This window comes from Mycteria americana, chromosome 2, assembly GCF_035582795.1.
Source record: "Mycteria americana isolate JAX WOST 10 ecotype Jacksonville Zoo and Gardens chromosome 2, USCA_MyAme_1.0, whole genome shotgun sequence".
Taxonomy (NCBI): Eukaryota; Metazoa; Chordata; class Aves; order Ciconiiformes; family Ciconiidae; genus Mycteria; species Mycteria americana.
Window position 1 is genome coordinate 75,039,842 of NC_134366.1, and position 22,407 is coordinate 75,062,248.

The following is a 22,407-nucleotide window of genomic DNA, read 5'->3' on the forward strand; positions in this document are numbered from 1 at the left end:
ACAAGCAAACGTTGCGTACTTTACTAAGCTTTATATGACTCTGCATCCTATAAGCATTACCTGGCTGAGAAAATATACCCTTTAAAAGGAGAGGGAGAGAGATGCATAATACGCCGTCACATCCTATAACATTTCATCCCCCTGTAACGCGTGGCCTATACGGGAAAGCTTTGTGGGGTCTACCCGCACGGCTGACAGCAAGTTTGTCTTGGGGGAGGGGGTGGAGAAACCACACGCACACACCGACACGGAGGGAGGAAACGAGAGCAGCCTGACAAACAAGGGGACGCGGGACCACGACGTGCGCACACCTTTAAAACTCGCCCTGGAGTAAACGGCCGGCGCCCCGCCGGCCGAGGCTGACAGCCGCCCGCCCCCGCCCCGGGCCGGCAGCCGCTCGCCGTGCCCGGGCCAACGCTCAGCAGCGCCCAGCGCCGCGGCTGTGACAGCTGGCGGCCGGGGCGCCGGGAGGGGGGTCCCGAGGGGAGTCCCCGGGGAGGGGCCGTCCCCGGAGGGGCCGTCCCCGGGGGAGGGGATGTCCCCGGAGGGGAGTCGGGGGCGCCCGGGGGGAGGTCCCCGGGGGTGCCGGCCGGCGGCGGGGGGAGGCGCTGCGGCCGGCGCGGCGGAGCCGCCTGACGCTCACCTCGGGGCCGGGTCACTCGGGGGCCGGAGACCACATTCACGCGTGTCCGCGCCGCCTCCTGCTAGAGCTGCAGCGGGGGAGAAAAGGGAGGAGAAGGGGGAAGGAAGGGAGGGAGAGAGAGAGGGGAAGGAGGGAGAGGCGGGGAGGTGAGGACGGGGGCAGCGCTCGCACCTGCCCCGCCGCCCGGCGAGGGGGCCAGGCGTCCCCCCGGCGGGCGCTGCAGCCGGGGGAAAGGAGTCACTCACCGCCGCCGCCATCCCCACCGCCATCCTCCTCCTCCCCGGTGCCGTGCACCCTCAGCCCGCCTCCTCCTGCCGCCGCTTCCGCTCTCCGCGGTGCGTAGCGAGGGGGAGGGCGGGGAGACGCCGCCCCGTCCCTGCAGCCCCCCCGGGACCCGCCGCCGCCGCGCAGGTACCCGCCGCCACCCGGGCGGGCGCGGCCGGGGGGGTGCTGAGCCCCGCCGGGTCCTTCCGGGTCCCCTTCGCCCCGAGCCGCTTCTCGCCCCCGCCGGCTGCCCGTGAAAGAGAGGGAAGTGTCGGCAGCTGCCTACTTACTTACCGGCCCCGGGCTCGGGCCCGCGTCTCCCCGCCGTTGCAGCCCGGTGCCCCCGCCCCCGGGGCAACGGGGCCGGGCAGCCTCGGGGTGGCTGCCAGGCGTGTGCAAAACGGGGGGGCAGCGGCGCTTCCGTCGTGTTTAACGGGGTGCGTTTGAGCAGGCTTCGCTCCGGGGGAAAAAAAAAAAGTCTAGCCGACGCCATCGGTAGCAAGAGTGTGCTCCATCACCTTCGATCCGGCTACATTTAAATAGCCGCCAAATTATAACCTCTTAAACTGTACTAATTTTTTCTGTGATTCTAGAAGGTAAGAGCCAGTTCCGAACTATTTTTTGGGTGGGGGTAATTTTTCTCTCTTTTTTCGCAGCCACTAGCACTGCCTGGGGACGATGGACCGCTCAGCAGATGCATCCGGGGTCCTGGAAAGCACTGATGCTGGGTCCCAGAAAGACAGAGTGGTGACTGAGGAGGAATGGCTGCAAAAATGGGAAATGGGTAACATCGGATTTCACAAGGAACAAGGGCATCCGTATGTGACTTCACTCTTCTGCCTAAGCTGTTTGAAGAAATGTTGGGGGGTGAATGGCTTGACTTACTCAAAAAACCCTTAACAGAAAATGTAGCATTTACAAAAGGAAAATTATTTTACACAGCTTGAAAGAAAAATAAATATACATATTTTTATGGCCTACTTTTGTCAGAAAAGGGCAGAGGAAAGAAAGGATTGTACTGGATTTAGAACTTTTACTCTTAAATCAGGTTTTAAACTATGAAGCTTGGATAGCTTGACTAAGAATCTTAAATTTTCTGATGCAGAAGCTCTCCAATGCTGTTCATAAGTTATGAAACTGGGGCCTAGAACAATATGCAGAGGCCATTGGTGCAATTGTTGTGCACTAGAAGACAGGGAGCTAAGAGAGCAAACCTGATTATATGGTCTTGCAACCAATGACAGTTACATTTAAGACCTGTATAAGTGATTGGATTGATACAGAAGTTTAATAATCATTCTGTTGAGGTTGTCTGTTGTGGCCGTCTTACAGGCGGGTTGGTTGGTTTGTTTACTTGAAAAGACAAACAGAAAACAGAACAAAGAGAAATGTGTTCTTTTCTAACAAATTACATTTACTTTCCTTCTATGTAAATGGAAAGTGAATGTTTTTAGTTTATGTTTTTACATCTAATGGTATGAAGCAGGTTCAGCTAAGACTCTATGTTCCATCATGGAGTTTGTGTGTTACCTGGCATAGTGCGTAGCACTTGGCTTTTAATGTGTCAGCAGAAATGCTGGCAGTGTTAAGTGAAACGTGTCTGTTCCTCTGCAGGCTCCTACAGAAATATCTGGATGTTCTTTTAAATGGCAGGAGTGGACTGAGGATATTTTTCCCACTTTGTGGTAAAGCAGTAGAGATGAAATGGTAAAGCATGGATTATAAGAGCAAAAATCTTATTTGATGTGGGGAGGGAGGGAAGGAGAAGGGGAATTCCCAACCTGATATTGGCCAATGGAAATGTGCCACATCTCTGCTGGTAGGAAAGCAGCGTCACTGGAGGCTGAAGGGAGGAGGAAGTTTGGTTTCATTTGCTGGCATTTTGCATAGTGGCATAAATGGGATGGATAAGGACTAACCTGAAAGTCCTCCTGATTGTCCCAGGTTGAGCTTGGGGAATGCTGAATTTGTGACGGACAGAGTGACTGAAGCTATGCCCCTACCACTGCTTCTTTTGGTGGCAATGCCAGCTTAAATTCCCTGCAGTGAGGTCGGTTGTGCCAGAGCATGTTTTCATGGGACCGTGTGGCATGTCACACTGGGAACTTAAGTGATTTGGGCTAAATAATAACTTCCTCTTTTTTTTAATTTCTTATTTTACTTTTACTTTTTTGGCTGGGTTATATTTATAATTAGGCTTACACTGGCTGTGTAAGCCAGTGGTTTTTCTTGGAGGGAGGGAACACAAACCAAAAAACCCTGACCGAACTGCATCCTCAAGGAATCAAGTTAATCCTAGTTAGCAGGTTTTATCATGGTAACTACTTACTAGGCTGACTGCAGGCTCTGACGCTCGTTGCTGTTGCGCTGAGCTGCAGCAGGGAAGAGGTTACCGCACCCTGCTGCCTTCCTGGGAGCCGAACGCTACTGCCAAGCCGCGGGGGCAGCCGGGTGGACAGCGTGCCTCAGCTGCTGCGGTTCAGAGCAGAACACTCCTTCTGTAAACCGAAATGGACGGTTTCTCTGTGTAATCACCTTTGTTTTCATTGAGTTCATAGAAATAAATGAATAAGCCATTGAATCGAAATAAAGCCTGCAAGTCCTCGTCAACTGTATGCCAAGTGGTGCTCATGTGAGCTCAGATCATGGAGGGCAGGTGTTCAATAAAATGTGAACGCTCCAGAAAGTCAGGATTAGACATACCAGTGCATCCTAAAAGCAGGGTTTCCCTAATGAATAAATGCTGCGTGGGAGATAGACATTTGGTAATGGCCCAGCCTGTGGGCCTCACATAAACTTGGGACCTCTCTCTGCTGTGTGCAGGCTGGCAGACATGGGACATAGCATTGTCGGTGTGGAAGTCAGCGAGCAGGCGCTGAAGGAATTTTTTGCAGAACACAGTCTGCCTTATCGCGAGGAGCCAGTCCCAGAGATTTCAGGAGCAAAAAAGTTGCAGGTATGTTTCCTGCGTTGTGAAATGATCTGGTGTGGTTAATCATGCAATGCAGGCATAACCGAGCAAACAAGTCATTCTGCTTTTATGCCTCTGTCATACTGGTAATCATTCACCTCTCCCGAAGAGGTCTGAAAGGAAGCTCTGAGTTGTAATTTTGGACTGAGAAGTTCTTCTTTTGAGCTTATTACTTTGGCCTTCTTTTCTTATGACATTGAAGCACCTGAATGTAAAGTAAATGTATCTTAAAATCGGACAGTTGCATGCCTTGACAGATCAGAACCTCTCTGGAGGGGATCAGGAGAGGTCTCTCAGTAAAGAAAAACTAAAAATGTTTCTCACAGTTTTTCCCCATTACACCTAAGTGTATATTTAAAAATAGTATATGTGTGTATTTTAAGGTATAAAGTATAACAATACACTTATAAGTGTATATTTAAAGATAGTTTGCTGATAAGTATTGTTTCCTTTGCTTTTTATTGCAGAGTACCTCTGGGAACATTTCTCTTTACTGCTGCAGTATTTATGATTTGTCCAGGTAGGAATACATAGTGTGTTTTACAATTCTGTATAATCAAACATGTATTAATACTGTCATAATACTGTCATATTATTTTCTTTGAATCAACCATAAAGATTTGGAATAGGTCTTCTCAAGAAAACTCTTATTAACTTGTATAAGAAACATGAATAGCCGATCTCCAACAAAAACTAACTTCTTGTTGACCATTAGATAAAGATGGCAACTAAATATCTTTAAATGGGCTTCTTGGTTCTAAGCCATCCTGTGAAAGTTATAGAAAAACATGTTTACTTTTACAGTAAAAACAAATTATCTTTAATATTATTGATGGATTCTACGAAGCAAAACCCTAGCACAATCCCTTACTCAGAGTAGCTTAGTAAAAGTAAAGCCAGTATACCCAGAGGTGTCTTCTTAGACAGCTTTTCCTTTAACTAAGTACTAAATATATTTTTTCCACAAACTATTGATTAACATATGCATAGGTAAGCTGTACCCATTGATTATACCTCTGCCATGCTTTACTGAACGTACTTTTCTTGATGGGCTTAAAGTACATTACATCACTCCAGTGTATGTGACTACATAATAGTCAAACACTGACTCTGCAAGTGTCTTGAGAAACGTGGCTTGTCGTACTAATGTCTTCTGAAGGATTTTTAGTGCTAAAATGTCCTTATTTCTTAGTTAAAAGACACAACAGAAAATGCAAAGTACTTCAATACAGTCCGCACTACTGACTCCTGAAAAATGTTTCAACCCATTGTGCTCTGTGGCCTCAGGCGTCGCTTCTCAGATTTTGTGGTGGCTTTGCACCTGACCTTCTGCTCAAGTGTCACTGAAGCCATCTGCCAGCATATCCAGGAGCAAAAATAATGTCTGTGGCAGTTGTAGGCTAAGGCAAGAAGCAGTGTAACTTAGCTTTTCTAACATTAAACAAATTGCAAGCTGAAGCTAACTATCCTGGGCATGTAGCTGGGAATTGAGGTGTCTAAAATTGCTGGGTGTGCTGAGTTCAATGATGCTAAAGCAATGAGGCACCTTCCTTAACCTGCGTTTGAAATGGTACGTGGGTTTTAGAAGGTGGCCATGAGTGCATGTTAGTGCTGCCTCAACGGTCATGGCAGGGTACGATTGCCAAAACCCAGACTTGTATCCCAAATGTGTTTAAGCTACTTTACTTCCTCCCCGCCTTGTCTCGGCATCCCCTAATGATGGGGAAATGCTGAGCAATTCCAGCACCTCTGTGCTATCGCAGCAGGGCCGTGTACCAGGGAGGTTTCCTGGGACCCAGATCATACTGTTTGGGATCATGAAAACACTGGACCGTAACAAAAAGGTAGGGGGGGAGCTGCACAGCTAGCTGGAGAATCTTTGGGACTTCACAGAAGTATCTGAATAAAGATGAAGATGCCTTTTTAGTATTTTTAAGCCTTTTCCTCATCTCCCTACAGCTCAATAGTTGGCAAGTTTGATGGGGTTTGGGACAGAGGAGCTCTAGTAGCTGTGAATCCATGCGACAGACAACGGTTAGTAAATGTGCTTTGTTATTGTCTTTAATGTGTGCAGTGACATATGTTTTTCCTCCTGCCACTTGTCGATGAGTCCTCTTTCATTTAAAGGAGTAACATACACAAGTTCTTCTCTACCGCAAGCATCAGCTGCAGTTGCACTCTAGATTTGTCAGCTTCCTTCAGGAAGCCGCCCTGCCTCTTGGTGGGAAAATATGTGGTTTGGTGCAACCCAGCAGAAGCAGAGCTGCAAGTCTCATCTGAATTTTATTATTTCCTTTTCACCCCCCCAGCTGCTTCTCCTCTCTTTGTTCTTTTTCCCCTCACTTCCCTTTATTCCAATTTTTTGTTCTTGCCTATAGCCAACCCAAATGTAGTTTGAGCCTACCCCCAGGATTTTTGAATTAGATACATAATCTTGAGTTCACAATCATTTTAAAAGATCAGTACTGTATTGTGTACTGTATTCTAGACTGTGGCAGATGAATGCTATGTTTTGTCTGTTAGTTTTGGGATGAATATGCAAAAAAAGATAAATGCTTGTTTATGAGGAGTAAACAGTAACCTTTATTTGAGGTGTTTCATGTGTAGCATGAATTTCATGCTCATGAAATTCAAACTAAGCTTTGCTTAGTTTCTGTGCAGTTCAGTTCAAGTTGTCTCTGCACAGAAATACGTTACCTCTTTTGTTGAGTATTTGGAATGCTATGCTTGAATGTTTATACAGTTCCAAAATAATAAAGTGTAACTTTCTCCTTTTAGCTATATCAGTTTGATGATCACCCTAATGGAGAAAAATTCTTCTTATCTCCTCGTTACGGTTTCATATGATCCAAACAAACACAAAGGTGAGAACTTTGCACTGTTCATGTTTAATACAAATTGTATATAGACGTGGTAGATACATTAGTATCTTCCGCAGGTTTTTTATCAGCATAGCTTTGTCAGCTGATCACACCAATACAACTGTGTGTGAAAAATTTTAGGTGTTGACCAAGCTTGAGACTAAATTTGCTTTCTCTCTAGCATTCAGACATGCTAAGGGTAAGTGGAGGACAGACGTGGTATATTAACAAAGAAATGAAACTGGAAGTGTGGCTATGACAATGAAGCTGGAAGAGTGAATGCTTAGAGTAACATCCTGTCTGGCCTAGAGAGCTTGAAGCACTCCCAAGAACGTTGGCTTTGCTTTGTTTACCCAATACTTGCAAGCCAGGGCGTGTTGCCCATCTTGTGCCTCTCTCCTAGCCACTACCGTGCTCTGAATATGCTTGGAAGAGGTGAAATTCTGTAAAATCATAAAGTATTTTTTCCTTTTATAACTTCTATTACATACCAACATCTGAGGTATTTTAAAAGATTTTTTTTTGGTTAATTATTCTCAAAAGAAAGAGATTTCTTGCTGCTTTTGGGCTCTTCAGCATAATTATCCCTGAAGAAATAGGTCTTGTTATCATAAGCAACAATAGTTTAATTCATTGCTCTCCCTCTCGCATTATTCAGCTTTTAGCTTTAATTATGCCATTGTAGTATAAAGAGATGGTTGGCCGGATTCACACAGCGCACTGAGAGTGGTTGTATCCACGGCATGTTCATGACTTCTGACAACGTGGCTACTCTGGCTGCAGCCTGGAGATGATGCAGCAGCAACACCTGAAGCTGTTTGGTGGCCCACCATGGTGGCCCACCAAGGTGCCACGAGTTCTTGGATGTGGTGTTTTCTGGTTCCTGCAGATGGTGCTCCCACTGGGGCCCGATCACGGGCCCGGTGCTGTGAGTGACGGGGCTGGCTCTCCTGCTGCAGTGTAAACGTTTGTCTCCTTCCCATGCCTTCTCTCTGATTAGCTTCACCCATTTTGTTTCAGGCCCACCGTTTTATGTTCCTGAATCTGAAATTAAAAGCTTGTTTGGTAAGTAATATTTCAGCTAACCCTTAGGAATTTTTTCTGAAACACATAAACGTGTTTATATGCTTCTACCTCACCCTGTGACAAGTGATAGAGTCATTTGCTGCTTATCTAAGGGGTGGAGTCACGGAAGAATAACGGGGAAAATAAGTACCATTTAGCCACAGGGATTTTGCTGTCAAGGAAGATTCTCAGCTCTTCAAAAGATATGAAGAAAACCCAAGAGACAGATACTGTCTCTTTCCTCCCCACAATCTTGTCGTTCTCCAAGGATTCATACTGCACTCGGTGACCTTGTAGCTGCAGTCTTAGTCCCGTTTGACCGTTTTGTCTTTCTCTGCACCTCATCACCAGCTACCCTGTTTTTAATACAAGGCCTTTGCATACCAGTTCTACAGTTTCTGCTGTACTTTTGTAGCCAAAGAAGAAAAGTAACATGCCACGCGAAGAAAATGCTAAATGTACAACTCAAATCCATCAAAGTAATGAAACTCAGAATTATGGCAGGAATTTAATTTTAAAAGTTCCTCCTGATATGCTTTGATATTGCACTTCTTTTAAATTTACAACTTTCTGAGGCCCCTGCAGTGTCTCTGTGCAGTGAGTCATTGGCATGGACAGTTGCATCCCAATGCAAAAGAGACGGATAAGTTTTCCCCAGTGCATTTGTGCCACTGTGTTAGGGACTGTGAGGAAATCTGTGGATAAGATATTCCCCCCCCGCTGACAGTTTGCATTTTTCAGTGACTAATCATTCAGTAATTTGTTACTCTCTCTTCCTTTTCAGGCAGCCACTGTGAAATTAAATGTCTTCAAAAAGTCGATGACTTCTCAGAAAAACACAGACAGTGGGGACTAGATTATTTTCTGGAGGTGCTATATATACTAAAATTTGTAGCTTGATTAAAATTAATTAAAATAACTTACCTCCCATCTTGCTTTTATTTTTATCTCACCTTTTAAAATGAGGCATGTTTTGGGACACTCTTAAAGCAGGCTTCAGCGTACAGAAAAATGCCTGTGGAACATTTTTGTCCATTTTGCTTACCAAGGCAGCTCTCGTACATAACTGCCTTCACTGCCTTGAGATGCGCATAGCTTTTCTTAAACTCCACGCACAAGCAAGCATTTTTAAAGTGTATCTTTTTCTTCCATATCAATTCACGTCATCAGAGCTGGGAGAAAGAAATGTTCCTGTTCCTTTTCAGCCGTTGCCAGTCAATGCTGTCTGCCCAGCAACTCCGCAGGTCGGCCTCGTCGGCTGGCAGCCCGGGGAGCAATGGCAGCTGCTGTTCAAATACTGTTTCCTGCAACGCTGGCCTTGCGCCAGACGGACAGCTGGGCAAGAGAGGCGGGAAGCTGGCGCAAGTTGCTTCTCTCCGTCCCTGTTAGTCGTGATTACAAGTCAAGTGACGAGCTGGCAGTGAGCGGGCAAGAACACTTGGCAGCAGCCGCCAAAGGGGAACTTATCATCGAGCAAGAAAGAGAGGAGGGAAGCGAACCGGATGACAATAAAGGAGAGAGTACAGGGAGAAAATGTCCCTGTGGTTTCTCGCGAGTGTGCTGCTCCCTCCCTCAAGAGCACAGCTATGAGCAGGCAAACCGGCACAGGCGTTGTAGGGTGAGGGGGTTCGAAGAAAGCCTGCAGAGCTGCTGCATGCTCATCTGAACACAAACCTTCCTCTGCAGGTCTTCTATCACCCCCGTATGGATACTACTGCAGCTTTTAAAAATTACAAAATCTGGGGCTCTCAAAACCCTTTCTTGCCCTGGCCTCCCCTTGGCAGCTTATTTTAAAAAACGCTGGAAAGGTACGATTGCAATGTAGCGTATTATAATTCACCAAGACCAAAAGGCAAGTAAAAGCCATGGCGCTTTTTAGAGTGTTGTAGTCCTAGAGCTGCAAGTGGGTCTGATGATTTTAGCCCAGCAGTCCCCAGGCTACAGCCCATTGCAACTCTCGATACTGCTTGTAGCTACTGGCGCTTGAAGGCCGGGTTGACAGAGGAAAGGATGTAGCCAGTGGGCCAGTGCAAGCTGGGAGCTGCTATTTTTGTGTCTTTTCACTTCTGGCCAGTACTGCAGCTGCCAGCTTAAAGCAGCTCCTGCCTCTCGATGCAGACATGTTTTTCCAGGTGCAGCCTGGGAGCCGCTGAAGTTTCTCTCAGGCTCGCGGACGCGCCGTAGCAGTGAAAGGCCCGGTGCTCGGCACGAGGCTGCTGCCCGCTCAGCAACGTCCTGCGCAGGATTCCCCGGTGTGTGACAACCCGGCAAGCGCGATGCCACCTGCCAGACGGAGCCGTCGCAGGATGCGCGCACGACAGCTCTGGCGTGCGCGCACCCGCGCAGCGACTCCGGGAATACGCTGCAAATAGGCCTCGCAGAACGAGCACGCGCTCTCCGCGCACCTGTTTGGAGAAAAGCGGCCAAACGTTTTGACGGCGTTTTCAAAAGCTTCCCAGAAGAGCGGGAGAAACGCTATGAAACTGCCAGCGCTTCCTTAGCCCGAGACGGGCATAAACGGCGCTGGCAGCGGCCTGACGACCCGCTCAGCGGACGTCCGTGAGGAGCTGGTGAGCGTCTTGGCGCGGAGGGCGGCCCGGGGGCGGAGCGGCGCTGCCGGCGGGCGGGGGCTGGCGGCCGCCAGCCCCCGCCCGCCGGCAGCGCCGCTCCGCCCCCGGGCCGCGCCGCGGCTCGCCCCCAGGGGGCGCCCGGCCGCCTCAGCCCGCCCCGCTCGGCCCTCAGCCGCCTCAGCGCGGCGGGGATGGCGGCGGAGGACGAGGCGGAGCTGAGCCTGCTGGAGTGCCGGGTGTGCTTCGAGCGGTACGGCCCCGGCGGGCCCCGGCGGCCGCGGAACCTGCCCTGCGGGCACGTCCTCTGCCGGGGCTGCGTGGCGGCCCTGGGCGGCCCCGAGGGCCGGCGGCTGGAGTGTCCCTTCTGCCGGCGGGCCTGCGGCTCCGCCGAGACCAGCGACTGCCTGCCGCTGCTGCAGCTGCTGGAGGTCCTGGGCGCCGCCGGCGGCAGCGTCCCCTCGGCCTTGGGGAGGAGCGGCGGCGGAGGGGCGGCCGGGCCGGCCCCCGCGGGCCTCGGGCTCCGGCTGTCCCTGGGGGGCTGGGGGTCGCTGGTCAACCCCACCGGGGTGGCGGCCTGCCGGAGGTCGGGGCGCCTGGCAGTGGCACACGACGGCAAGAAGAGGATCCACGTCTTTGGGCCGAGCGGATCCTGCCTGCAGCGGTTCGGGGAGCGGGGGGACGCGGGCAACGATATCAAGTACCCGCTTGATGTGACGGTCACGCCGGACGGGCACGTGGTGGTCACCGATGGCGGGGACCGCTCCGTGAAGGCCTTTGATTTTGAGGGAAGGGGGGTCCTGGCTGTCCGGGAAGGTTTCTGCTTGCCCTGGGGCTTGGATGCCACCCCTGAGAGTGAAGTAGTCCTGACCGACTCGGAGGCAGGTGCTCTCTACCGCTTGACGGCCGACTTCAGGAAGGGGAGGTTAAAGAAGTGTCAGATGATCCGGTCGCAGCTCATCAGCCCAAGAGGGGTTGCAGTCGCCCAGACCTCGGGTGCTATCGTGGTGATAGAGCACCTGAAAGCTCAAGGACCGAACAACAGCAGCACCCGAGTCAAGATATTCAATGCAGAGATGGATCTCGTTGGCCAGATGGATAGCTTCGGTCTGAACCTCATTTTCCCCTCCAAAATATATACTACGGCTGTGGCCTTTGACAAAGAGGACCGCGTTATAGTAACGGATGTCTGTAGCCAGGCTGTAATATGCTTAGGGAAACCCGAGGAGTTTCCCATCTTTAACCCTCTGATTAGCCACGGGCTTTCTTATCCTGTAGGACTGACTTACATGGCAAACAATTCCCTCGTCGTTTTAGACAGCGGTGATCATTCAATAAAAATATATAGCTCCACCTGAATGGGTTTAGATGCTTACTAATTACAGGTTCAAGCTGCTTTTGGCCATAAAGCAAGCAAAGTTCTAGTGTTAGTAGGCGTTGTAGGGAGGAGGCATTTTTGGGGCTTTGCTTTAAGTGAAATTGCCCTCTTTGACCAACATGCTGTGCTTCCTGCAAAACTTACATCAAATGTCTTGCCTATCTGTGAGAGAAGACCTGGCTGTTGCAGGCCGTAGTCAACAACAAATCAACCAAACAAATAATTCAGCATTTCAAAACTATTCCATACCTTGGCAACCAAACGCTTTTGGTACTTTTTGACAAGTAATGACAACGACACTTGGAATGGAGTAATCAAAGACCGGCACCTGGGAGAGAAAGTGATGCATTGTTTGTTTACATTTCCCAGCACGTAGTTTTCATTATTCTTCCTTATGCATAGCTACACTCATGGAAGTGACAGAGTGGTTTCTGTTTGCAGGATTTCTGCACGAGAAAAGAGACTGGCTTGACGAAATGATAGGAGAAATGGAAGCTTCAGTTCAGATCCAGCTAAGATCATTGTGATGGAGGAGCTACCGCTGATCAGTGAGTTATGTGAAGTGAATTGGTGCTGAAATCAGTGAGTTATGTGAAGTGAATTGGTGCTGAAATCCTATTTTTTCCATACAGAGGAAACGCACTTCCGGGATCACTCTTCTCTGTACTAGTTTATTCCACCTTTATTAGAGTTGTACTGGAGCACTTGGTCGTCTTGTATAATGCACAAGTCTGTGTCTTTACCTAGAGATAATTTGGTGTGTGGTTACCAGCATGAGCAGCTTTCCCTAAAAGACCCTCAAAGTGTTTGTGTTTAGACCACAAATACTTCTGCGTATATAAAATTGAGCTGGCTGTGTTGCTAAGACAGCTGTGCTTGGGAGGTTTACAATACTGCCTGCCTCTGTCTTGTCATTGATATGGTACTTTTGCACCCCAAACTCCAAGATTCAACTGAAAATTGAAATGTTGTTGAGTAATTAATAGAGGAAGTGGGACGTAAGCCTCATTTTTTTCCTAGCTTCCAAATGAGGTTTTGTTGATTGTGAATACACAGCAGGTTTACTTCAGTTTATATTTCCTTGAAAACAGTTTCACTGTGGACACAAGTTATTTTGCCTTATTACACAGTGGAAATTAAGGTGTATCTGAATTATGTGGAGAAGGATTTAACACCCCTGCTAGAAGTCACTGCTGCATTGTTAGGCATTTACCTGCTGCTAAAATAATTACTTAGGCAGTTCAGCATTAAAAGGAAGTTAGATATAAATGTAAATGCTGTCTGAGGTAGAGACAAGTAGGTTAAAATGGCATAAAACTTATGGGGTCATTTCTTTTATTTAGTCACTGGAATCATGAATATTAACTAACAATTTGAAATTCACAGGCGATCTTTCTATCGGTAAATTTTTAATCTGGCTTTTGGTCTGACTTTAGGGCATTTAATAACTGCATGTATTGCTGCACCAGTGATTTACCAAATACTTACTTTAAACTGGAGCGGTTTTAGCCCTCTAATTCAGACAATGTATTCATCTGTCTTATGTTAACATTTATATAAACAAAACAAATTATTAAATGCAGCTATTTGTAAAGGTTAATTGAACAGTGACCTGCCAATAAAGTGTGATTTGCTTACCCCTATATTGAATAATTTAGTGAAAACTCCTCATACCTTTTTATCACAGGCTCCTCTGTTACAATCCAATTTCTCTATTGCAGTTGCCCTGTAGATGGTTTCTCTTTTTATTTGGAGATATCCTGCTAAAGTTGTTGTAGGGACATTTTTTACTATTGAAAAATATACGGACCTGCACATTTGGTCTTTTCCAGCCTTCTCTACTGCCAGGGCACACAGTAAGTGCCTTTGGTAGGACCAGAAATACTCCTCGGCTATTGTGCAGTAGGAGGTGTACGGCCCTAAGCAGGAGCCCTCTTGAGGGGTCAGGAAGGAAATTTACTCAGAGAAGCAGCCCCCGGGATTATATATTCCTTTCTAGGTGCCAAGGAGACGTCTGTCTTTGAGGGATAGAAAAACAATTAGATAACACTTCCTTTGGGGAACTGCTGTGTTTCAAAATGCATGCAATACCATCAATGCTGTATTCACATATAATTAATAGTTTATCGCAATAGCACTTGTAGGACCTGGACCCTTCCTCTGAACTGTGGGCTGTGAGCTTTCATGTCCTCAAACCTTTGTGTGCACCAGGAGAGCTTCTTTTTGCTACTGAGCTCATGGATGGGCAAATTTCCTAGCGCCTACTGCCATGTAGGCAACTTTCCAGCAGCTGGAATGCTGATTTTTAAGTATTTGACTCATGCTGTTTTAAAATCCACAAAACCTCCCATTGTTGCCCAGTCTGCTCCTATCTCCTTTGGTATATGACTAGAAATCACTTGATATTTGGGTTTGTATGCAAAATAAACTTTGTGCCTTTATTCTATCTAGTTTGCTGTATGCCATCTGTAGTCTCTGCTTTACCTACTGCAAGCAAATCTAGACTTTTTCTGTGAATGATGCAGCTGTTTTCCTTTTGCTATAAAGCTTGGTGCCTAGTGTTGTACGACACCGCATCAAAGAAACCATTACATTCTGTCTTAATTAATTTCATGCAGGTGCCTAAATTGAGAAGCCATAAAGAACTGTGTAAAACCACTAATAAAAAATTCTGAGTTCTTCAACGTGTAAGGGAAAATGCAGCAGTAAACCTGCAACCTTTCTTTTGTCACACAAGAGAATTTAAGAGAGAATGGGAGACAGAGATCCACCAATATGCTGATAACAAACTAAAAAGCCTTTGACATTTTTACTTACTCTTGCTTCTTCCTTTATGCATATATGCACATTTCCCCTATAGCTACTGTAGATATCCATTGCCTTCAGGATGATACCTTAATGCCATCTGCTTTCCAAAGGCCCAGGGGACACGTATTGCTTCTATCCATCTGCAAATCTGTTGCAATTTAGTCACAGATTTCAACAGAACAAAAACCTGGGTTCTCGGAGAGGGATGGCAAAGGGTAAGGAGCACCTATAACTAGGTAGGTGATGCTTTTGGCGTCTGACTGGATATGCTCAAAATGGGGATAGCTGGATGTGGGCTTACCCTTGGAAAAGAGCACTGGCCATTTAATCTGGAATGTAACACAACGACTGTGTCTAGGTGCTTCAGTGATAATTACCGTTGCATTTATTTAAAAAAAAAAGAACCTAAACTAAACTTTGCATAACCCTCTGCACCTCCTGCTTTAACGATTTGGATTAAAACCAAATATAATGGACAGTATTCCCCTAATGTCATCTCTTCAGCCCCTACTATAGATTGGTACGTCTGTTGTGTAGACACACACTGAAATTCCTATTTGGTTTATTTTTAAGCACTGATCTCAGGTTGCTATCGTTGCATATAAATATACCAGGGTATGTTTACAGTGTTTAGGAATAAAGGAGGCAGGGGAGTTTCAGAAATGTATATTGAAATTCTGTCCTGTAACATACATATTTTTGGTTTTGCTTGTGAACAAAATAATTTTAGATAAAGAATATAATCAATTTTTCAGATTGATGAATAAAAAGAAAAATGCAGAAAGAAAAAAAGGCAAAATTTACTTTTGGCCATTGTCTGTCTGACCATCTGTCCGTTCTCTCCAGCCACATTGCTGTGCACATCAGTTTGATGTTTATATTTTCACAAAGCGTGGACATAACACCACCGTAGCAATTTTTAACATGGTCTGATTTCAAGTGAAGAGGGGGCCTCCTGTAATGTCCAGCCCCCAAACCTCTGAGAGTTTTCTAGAGCAGGGCCCATCAAAATGATGGCCTTGAATACAGGAGACCTTTCCTTTCTGGAAGGGTTGACAGAGGTAAAGAAGCAGCTTTCTTCCCAGGGACCATGGGTTATGGTGCTGTTGCAGCCTGCACAGGAGGAATTTGCCTTCATTTCTTTCTCTTCAATGTTTGGCATTTTTTCTGATTCTTCTCAGAGGCCCATCCTTATAGTTTACAAGTCACCTGTGAGTCACAGCTTGCCTCCACAGGAGTATAATATAACTAAAGCAAAAACATACAGATTTTGCAAATGAGTTCTAAACCTCACACTTCATTCAGACATCTTGGGAGAAGTGACAGATCATTCAGAAAGCAGCAAGCGCCTGAGGCCTATCCTTGTGTAGACAGTTTAAATTTACTGATAATAGCATTTTCTCCCCTCATTACCTTCAGCTCCCCTATAAGTACACCAGAAGCCTCTGTATAGAATCCACTGTCCTACTCTAGAGAAGTCTGGTGGGAAATGGCTTGTAAGAGACTGCCTTTTGTAACCTTCTTGTCAGGTCTATTGTGCAATTTCTTGATCAGCCCTGTCCAGCCACAGCCCCAGCAATTGCTGTTTGAGTTGCCACCTCATCTGATGCAGCAGGCTCTCTTGGTTTGGCCAGCTGTGTCCAAAAGTCCTTCCATGTGAACGGAGGATCTTCCAGGTGGAATGTATAGCCCCCAGCAACAGGGGGGCTTTCTCCTGACCTTGCCTACTTGTTTTAACTTGATGTGAAGGCTGCAGAGCCAGCACAAAGGCACAAACAAGGCTCTGGAAACAAAGTAGAGATTACCATCGGAAATAGGTATGTACAGAGTTCGAAATTACCGAAAGAATTCAAAATTCATCACGTCACATATGCAGTCACTGACTGTAAAGAGAAACAGGCGAGGCAGACCTGAAATAAGGTATGGGTCTGCCTCGCCATGCAATGCCCAACCATCGCCGGGCAGAAGGTTGGCTCAGCCCCACTGGAGATGAGCTGAGAACATGTACTGCCTCTGAGATGCCTCTTCAGCAAACCCTTTATGCTACTGAATGTGATGGGGAATTATTACCTGCGTATAAAAATTCCAAATGTACAAAACATGTAAATCTTTAAACTTGAAATACATTAAACCAAAGACCCACCCAGCATTTTTCCCTTTGCCATGTACTGCATGGTCATACATCAGTCCAGGGGGAAGGAATACTTACCAGTTCTGTGTTTCTCCATCGAAGCGGGCATTGACCATGCCTCTGTTCCACATTATGTTTTCAACTTCATTATCTCAACTAAATGTGCTAATAATAACATGTTTATATTTGATACTGTTACATCAACATCCAGGCTTTCTCTAGAGTGCTTCCTTAGTATAACGTGTCTGATTCTCCTGGACAGCTTCAAAGCTATCTAATACTGGGGAGGTTCTCAGTGAGCAGATGATGCATTGCACTTACACCTTTTTCTCACTGCTGCTTTCCAAGAGATTTACAGATATTTTTGAACTTGGCGCTTCAACCTCTGTTTGGGGCAAAGATGATATAAATGTCCTGGCCCTGCAGCTGCAGACAGGAGAGCTGAGAATCAAGGGAAGCCTTTGGCAGACTTGAGACTAGATCTCAAACTTCCCCTTACAAGGTTGGTGCCTTAATAGAGCAGGGAGAGTCTGTGTTTAATTATTGTCTTCTCTGGGAGTTGCCTTCCTGATTTTGGAAGAAGTTTTGACATTTTACTGTTGATCTTGTTACTAATTCCTTTGGCATTTCCTACAAATCATAGAAATTAATACTTTTCTAACCCACAATTTTTGTGGGTTAGTATTCCTAGATAATTGCTTCCAGTGTGCTCCGCAAAGGTGCGTGGTTTCAGTTTTGAAATGCTCTGTTGTGCTGGTTTTGGCTGGGGTAGAGTTAATTTTCTCCATAGCAGCTAGTATGGGGCTGTGTTTTGGATTTGTGCTGGAAACAGTGTTGATAACACAGGGATGTTTTCATTACTGCTGAGCAGTGCTTACACAGAGTCAAGGCCTTTTCTGCTCCTCACCCCACCCCACCAGCGAGTAGGCTGAGGGTGCAGAAGAAGCTGGGAGGGGACACAGCTGGGACAGCTGACCCCAACTGACCAAAGGGATATCCCATACCATAGGACATCATGCTCAGCATATACAGCTGGGGGAAGAAGAAGGAAGGGGGGGATGTTTGGAGTGATGGCATTTGTCTTCCTAAGTAACTGTTATACGTGATGGAGCCCTGCTTTCCTGGAGATGGCTGAACACCTGCCTGACGATGGCAAGGAGTGAATGAATTCCTTGTTTTGCTTTGCTTGTGTGTGCGGCTTTTGCTTTATCTATTAAACCGTCTTTATCTCAACCCACGAGTTTTCTCATTTTTACTCTTCTGATTCTCTCCCCCATCCCACCGGGGGGGAGTGAGCGAGCGGCTGTGTGGGGCTTAGTTGCCAGCTGGGGTTAAACCATGACATCTGTAAGGAGGTGTACTGCTGTGAAGCCCCATTGCAGTGATCAAGTTGCTTATTTCATGTCAAGGATAGAAAGGAGGAGAAGAGATCGACTCTGAGAAGGAGAAAAAATAAATGAAAGGTGTCTGTGGCTTAAGCAGAGGGCGAACTCCACCAAGTCAGAGCACAGAGCACACCCATCGTTCCAGTAAAGGGAATGCATTCTTAAGGGGTGAAGCATTTCAGCCTGGAAAATGGACAAGGCGATAAGGGCCGTTTGCTCTTGATTAGTATTGACCTCTGGCAGGGGAGTAACCTACATGGGAACCAATTTCCCAGCCACAATTAGGCACTTTTCAGATGGTAATCCTTAGGAGAGCTATCTATTACTTTCAGCTCTGTATTTGTAGCAAAAATCTGTGGAAAGTGAAGATTTGGAGCAAACTAAGCACTTTAGGGAAGTATGCTCCCTATAATTGAATAAATACATAGATAGCATTTTTCTAAAGATCTCTCTTAATGTAGGCAAATTTTGTGCTCTGGTCACAGGTGAGCATTATATGGGCAGTGAGTAGAGGTGAGAACAAATGCTGCTTTCATGGAATATAGTGTTTTTTAAATCAGGAAAATATTGCTAGTCAGAAGATTCTGTAAACCATTTAAAATACTCTAAATATATGCTTTGTAATGAATAAAGGGTAGGCACTTTTAAGCAGGATAGAGCACTGGAGAGATAAAATTATAGCTGGGAAAATGAAAGAATTTATTTTGAGAAAACTGTGAAGATGTAAAAAAAAAGAAAAAATATGTCCTTTATCAAAGCTTGCTTTTAAAACTTCTAATACAAAGAAGATGATCTTGAAAGAACCATCACACCTACATAATCACAGGAGCTAACTCATTTACTGTTTTTTGTTCCAAATATAAATAGATAAAAGATAAAACCCATATGAAAGTATTAATGCTCGCCTAGCATGATTTCCTGAATAATATGGACTATGGAATTTAACCAGTATTAACCAGTATTTAGTAATTACTGACCTGTATTGAAAACAAGAAACAAAGAACAACTGTGTCTTTTACTATCACAGACTAAGGAGCTAACATGAGAAGAAATGTAATGTCATTAAAGATACACTTTAATGACATTAAAAGTATATCTTATATGGTATTTTCTTATAAGAAACCTATGAAAAAGAGCCAGACAGAAAAATTTATAATCATCTTCATATGAAAAGGATGCCCTGGCTCCCTTATTTGTCATTGTCCTTAACTAGGTAGGAAACAGGGCTCTTCAGTGAGTTCTGCACCAACTTCCACTCAACTTACAGCATGGTATACTTATGGAGCCAGAAGTATTTCAAATATGTGTATTAGTCTTTTTCTATTCTTATTACTCCTTAAAGTGACTTGTTTGAGTTCAGGCTTGCTCTGTCATAAATAGTTTATCTGTGCAGTCATGAGTACTGCAAATGGAATTGTCCACATAAATAAACGCTGCAGGACTGGGCTTGAAGTCAGGTAGATTCAGGCTAGTGCAGAGGTTTGCCCTGGAGAAGTCTCTGCAGCATACTTTATTATGACAATTTCTGGGAATGCTGCTTTGTTTTTACGTGCTGAAAGCCCTGTCCATGTTTAGAATATATTGTAACTAATTATGACTTTCCTTCAACATCAGAAATCTTTTGTGAAACAAATTTAATGTAATGGTTTAGCTTTTCTTATTTATTTCTTTGTAACGTACTGAACCCTTCCCTGGTTCCTAAGAGTCCGTCAGACTAAGTGGATCGGTACACCACCTCCCTTTTGGGACATGCGGTTGCTCAGTAACCAGCAATCTGGGGCAAGACTCACTCTGGACTGGCATCAGTGGAGACCTTATACCTGAACTGCTCTTGCTGACCCTGAAGAGGAGGTTATTGGTCTTAGCCAACAGTTTTCACTGTGGTAGAGACTCACTGGAGGTTCTAGGTCCCAAGAAGACTATGCGAAAGGATTTCTAAGGTTGCAGGGTAGTTAGCCACTTTTTGTTTCATTTCAGATGGAGGAATGCTGGCTTTTAAAGACCAGGTGAAAAGTGCACCCTTTTTTCCCTAGTATGGCAAACTGAAATTGAAGTTGCCTCAGGCCCAGGATTGGAGCTGTGGGTCTATTTATCATTTATTTTGTGATGTTCATAAAGATGTTCAGTATTTGGATGGTGTTGTCATTAAAATGCAGCTGATATTATTCTTCTCATATTTCCACTGTGTCAGTGTTACTGAAATAAAAACCCAGACAACGCACTTACTTAGAAAAAGTATACCTTACTTAGAAAAAGTATACCTTGAAGGCAGAAGAAAATCTCTTTGTTTTATCTCTTTCACTGGAGAAATAAAAGCCATGCACCTGAATTATTTTCAAACATCTGTATCGAGCGATGGACTTCCACCTTCTTGCTTGTGTTGAACTTGAATCTCAAGTCTTTTTTCGTGACGATAAGCCTAAATTTTTGATTTCTGAAATTCAACCATGTTGTTCCAATTTGTGCCTTTTGCACAGCCCTCATCCATTCTTCCCAGTTGGTTGTTTAGTCCCTTGAAGTGTCTTCCAGAACTATATTTCTCATTAGCCATTGTTTAGTCCCACTGTGTGGCGTGTATGTGTGTTCACTTTCATTTCAGAAGAAGGATTCATTCCCCCAGAGGTTCTGTCCACGTTTTGGTTTTGCCGTGATTCTTTTCTAAAACAGCCTTTCATCTTTACTGTCAGATTAAAGGGAGGAAACCTCAGACCACAATATGAATGGTGGGAAAGGACTTAAGTCATTCAGGGAATGCATTTGGGAGACAGGTGTGCAAGCTTTATTACAACAGAGAAAAGGGTGAAGGACTGTACAGTTTAAACTGCGTGTGGACTAACAGTTCCAGGAACCCTTCTACCCCAGCTCCCCCTGTGCAGCTCTGTTTGTAATGGTGACTGTGGGAAAAACTAAATCAGAAGTCACTAACTTGCAAGTCACTGGCTTTTTTTGTGGTTCTCTGCAACAGCAGCAGACTGGTCCCAGTGATCCAGAGGTCCTCCTGTATTGGATTTTGTGGATGACTCCTGTAGCTGGTCTGAGTTTCCCTGTCAAATGCTGATGTAGACAAACTACAAGAAGCTTGGAAGCCTGCACAGGCTGTCTGTTCCTCTAATTTTTTCACCTCTAAAGAGCAAGCCTTTTTGCCTTGAACCAAAGAGGACTGAATGTGAAGTGATATGACAACAAAGGACACCCAGTGGTTGCACTATTTTACAGTCTTCAATCTAAAAATGAGAGTATGATCTGTTGCTGATAATTTTGTTGTTGTTGTTGATGATTATGAGATGATTATATTTGGTCTGTTTTCTTCAGGCAGGGAAGAACTGGGAGGGGGAGTGATTGGGTGTTTAGTTTTGTAAATAAAAGATCCTGAGCCTTGTTACGCACCTTAATTAGCACCTTCAGCACTTGTTTCCACCTTATACAGGAACTGATGAAACCTGTTGAACTTAATATGAATCTTCCTGTTGACTTCAATAGACAGCAGAACAGATCCAAGATCTGTGCTGAGCTGACTTCCGTATGTTTTAACAAGCGCAATTCCACCGCTTCTCTCAAGACTTTGCCTCACTCAGCTTCCTTACATGCTGACCTCCCGATGCTTACTGTTCTCCTTTCTAATCTATTTCAAGCAATAGCTTCTTTTCTTCTCCATGCTTTAGAAAGACGTTTCGCTAGAGCGCATATTTGCAGGCATCGCTAAAAAGTAATTGCGTAAGGAGGAATTTTGGCTTGGCCAGCATGGTTACTAGCTCAGCTTACTTCGTAAGCAAGCTTGGTGGATGCACTCCTCCCTCCCCACCCTCCTCCTCCTCCAAGGGGTAGAGCCCAGGTTCCAAGTCTCATGCAGGGTAGCCAGCAAAGTTCAGCTTCTCTCTGAAAGCAGAAAGTAAACCAACAAGGGGACTGTGACTGAGTGCAAAAGGGTTAATAGGAATGCTGCACTTCTGTTCCCAGAGGCTGCTGCCACTAATCAGGCTGTTTATATTTACAGCTTTCCCATTCATCCCTACTGAGCAAAAAGCCTCTGAAAACAGAGCCTGAGCATGGCTGTATGTTAGACAGACTGCGTGTAGTATCTGATTGCTAACTGAAGAGACTTGGAGACTGCAGACTCGCTTTTTCTACCTGTGGTAAGACACACACCTGCACTTAGCAAATACATAATAATTAGTGATACTCCAGAGAGCGTTCGTGAGTCGGCTCCCTGCTCACAAGTGCCCTTAGTCTCGATTTGGGATTTATAGTCACAAGAGAACTGCAGGGATGTGCTGGAGTGACGCTCGCATACCAGACATTCTTTATCATAAAGATGAGGAGGGGTGAGAGCTTTC

General features: G+C 45.6%; 3 protein-coding genes across 8 annotated transcripts in view; 2 read left to right on the forward strand and 1 right to left on the reverse strand.

The window, feature by feature from the left end:
* The window catches only part of KDM1B (lysine demethylase 1B), a 29,191-nt gene extending 28,274 nt beyond the window's left edge, over positions 1 to 917 (reverse strand). For 3 of the 5 annotated variants that reach the window (XM_075493774.1, XM_075493776.1, XM_075493773.1), the window contains exon 1: positions 644 to 710. The gene's annotated coding sequence lies outside the window, so the exon portion shown is untranslated. Of the gene's footprint in view, positions 1 to 643; positions 711 to 888 lie in introns of those variants that run through there. The other 2 variants (XM_075493777.1, XM_075493775.1) reach the window with 2 other exon arrangements.
* An 8-nt stretch (positions 918 to 925) lies between these two features.
* TPMT (thiopurine S-methyltransferase) lies at positions 926 to 8,746 on the forward strand. Of its 2 annotated transcripts, none has more exons than XM_075493791.1 (9): positions 926 to 1,054; positions 1,564 to 1,725; positions 2,522 to 2,614; positions 3,731 to 3,863; positions 4,346 to 4,398; positions 5,838 to 5,912; positions 6,657 to 6,742; positions 7,760 to 7,804; positions 8,589 to 8,746. In XM_075493791.1, exons 2-9 carry the CDS (start codon positions 1,586 to 1,588, stop codon positions 8,702 to 8,704), a joined length of 741 nt encoding a protein of 246 aa, XP_075349906.1. In that variant the 5' UTR covers positions 926 to 1,054; positions 1,564 to 1,585; the 3' UTR covers positions 8,705 to 8,746. The 2 variants fall into 2 exon arrangements, with proteins under 2 accessions (XP_075349906.1, XP_075349907.1); XM_075493792.1 differs by lacking the exon at positions 926 to 1,054 and adding an exon at positions 1,081 to 1,344.
* A 1,754-nt stretch (positions 8,747 to 10,500) lies between these two features.
* On the forward strand, positions 10,501 to 12,324 carry NHLRC1 (NHL repeat containing E3 ubiquitin protein ligase 1). Its single transcript, XM_075493783.1, has one exon. It carries the CDS (start codon positions 10,566 to 10,568, stop codon positions 11,727 to 11,729), a length of 1,164 nt encoding a protein of 387 aa, XP_075349898.1. The 5' UTR covers positions 10,501 to 10,565; the 3' UTR covers positions 11,730 to 12,324.
* Positions 12,325 to 22,407: the final 10,083 nt, after the last annotated feature.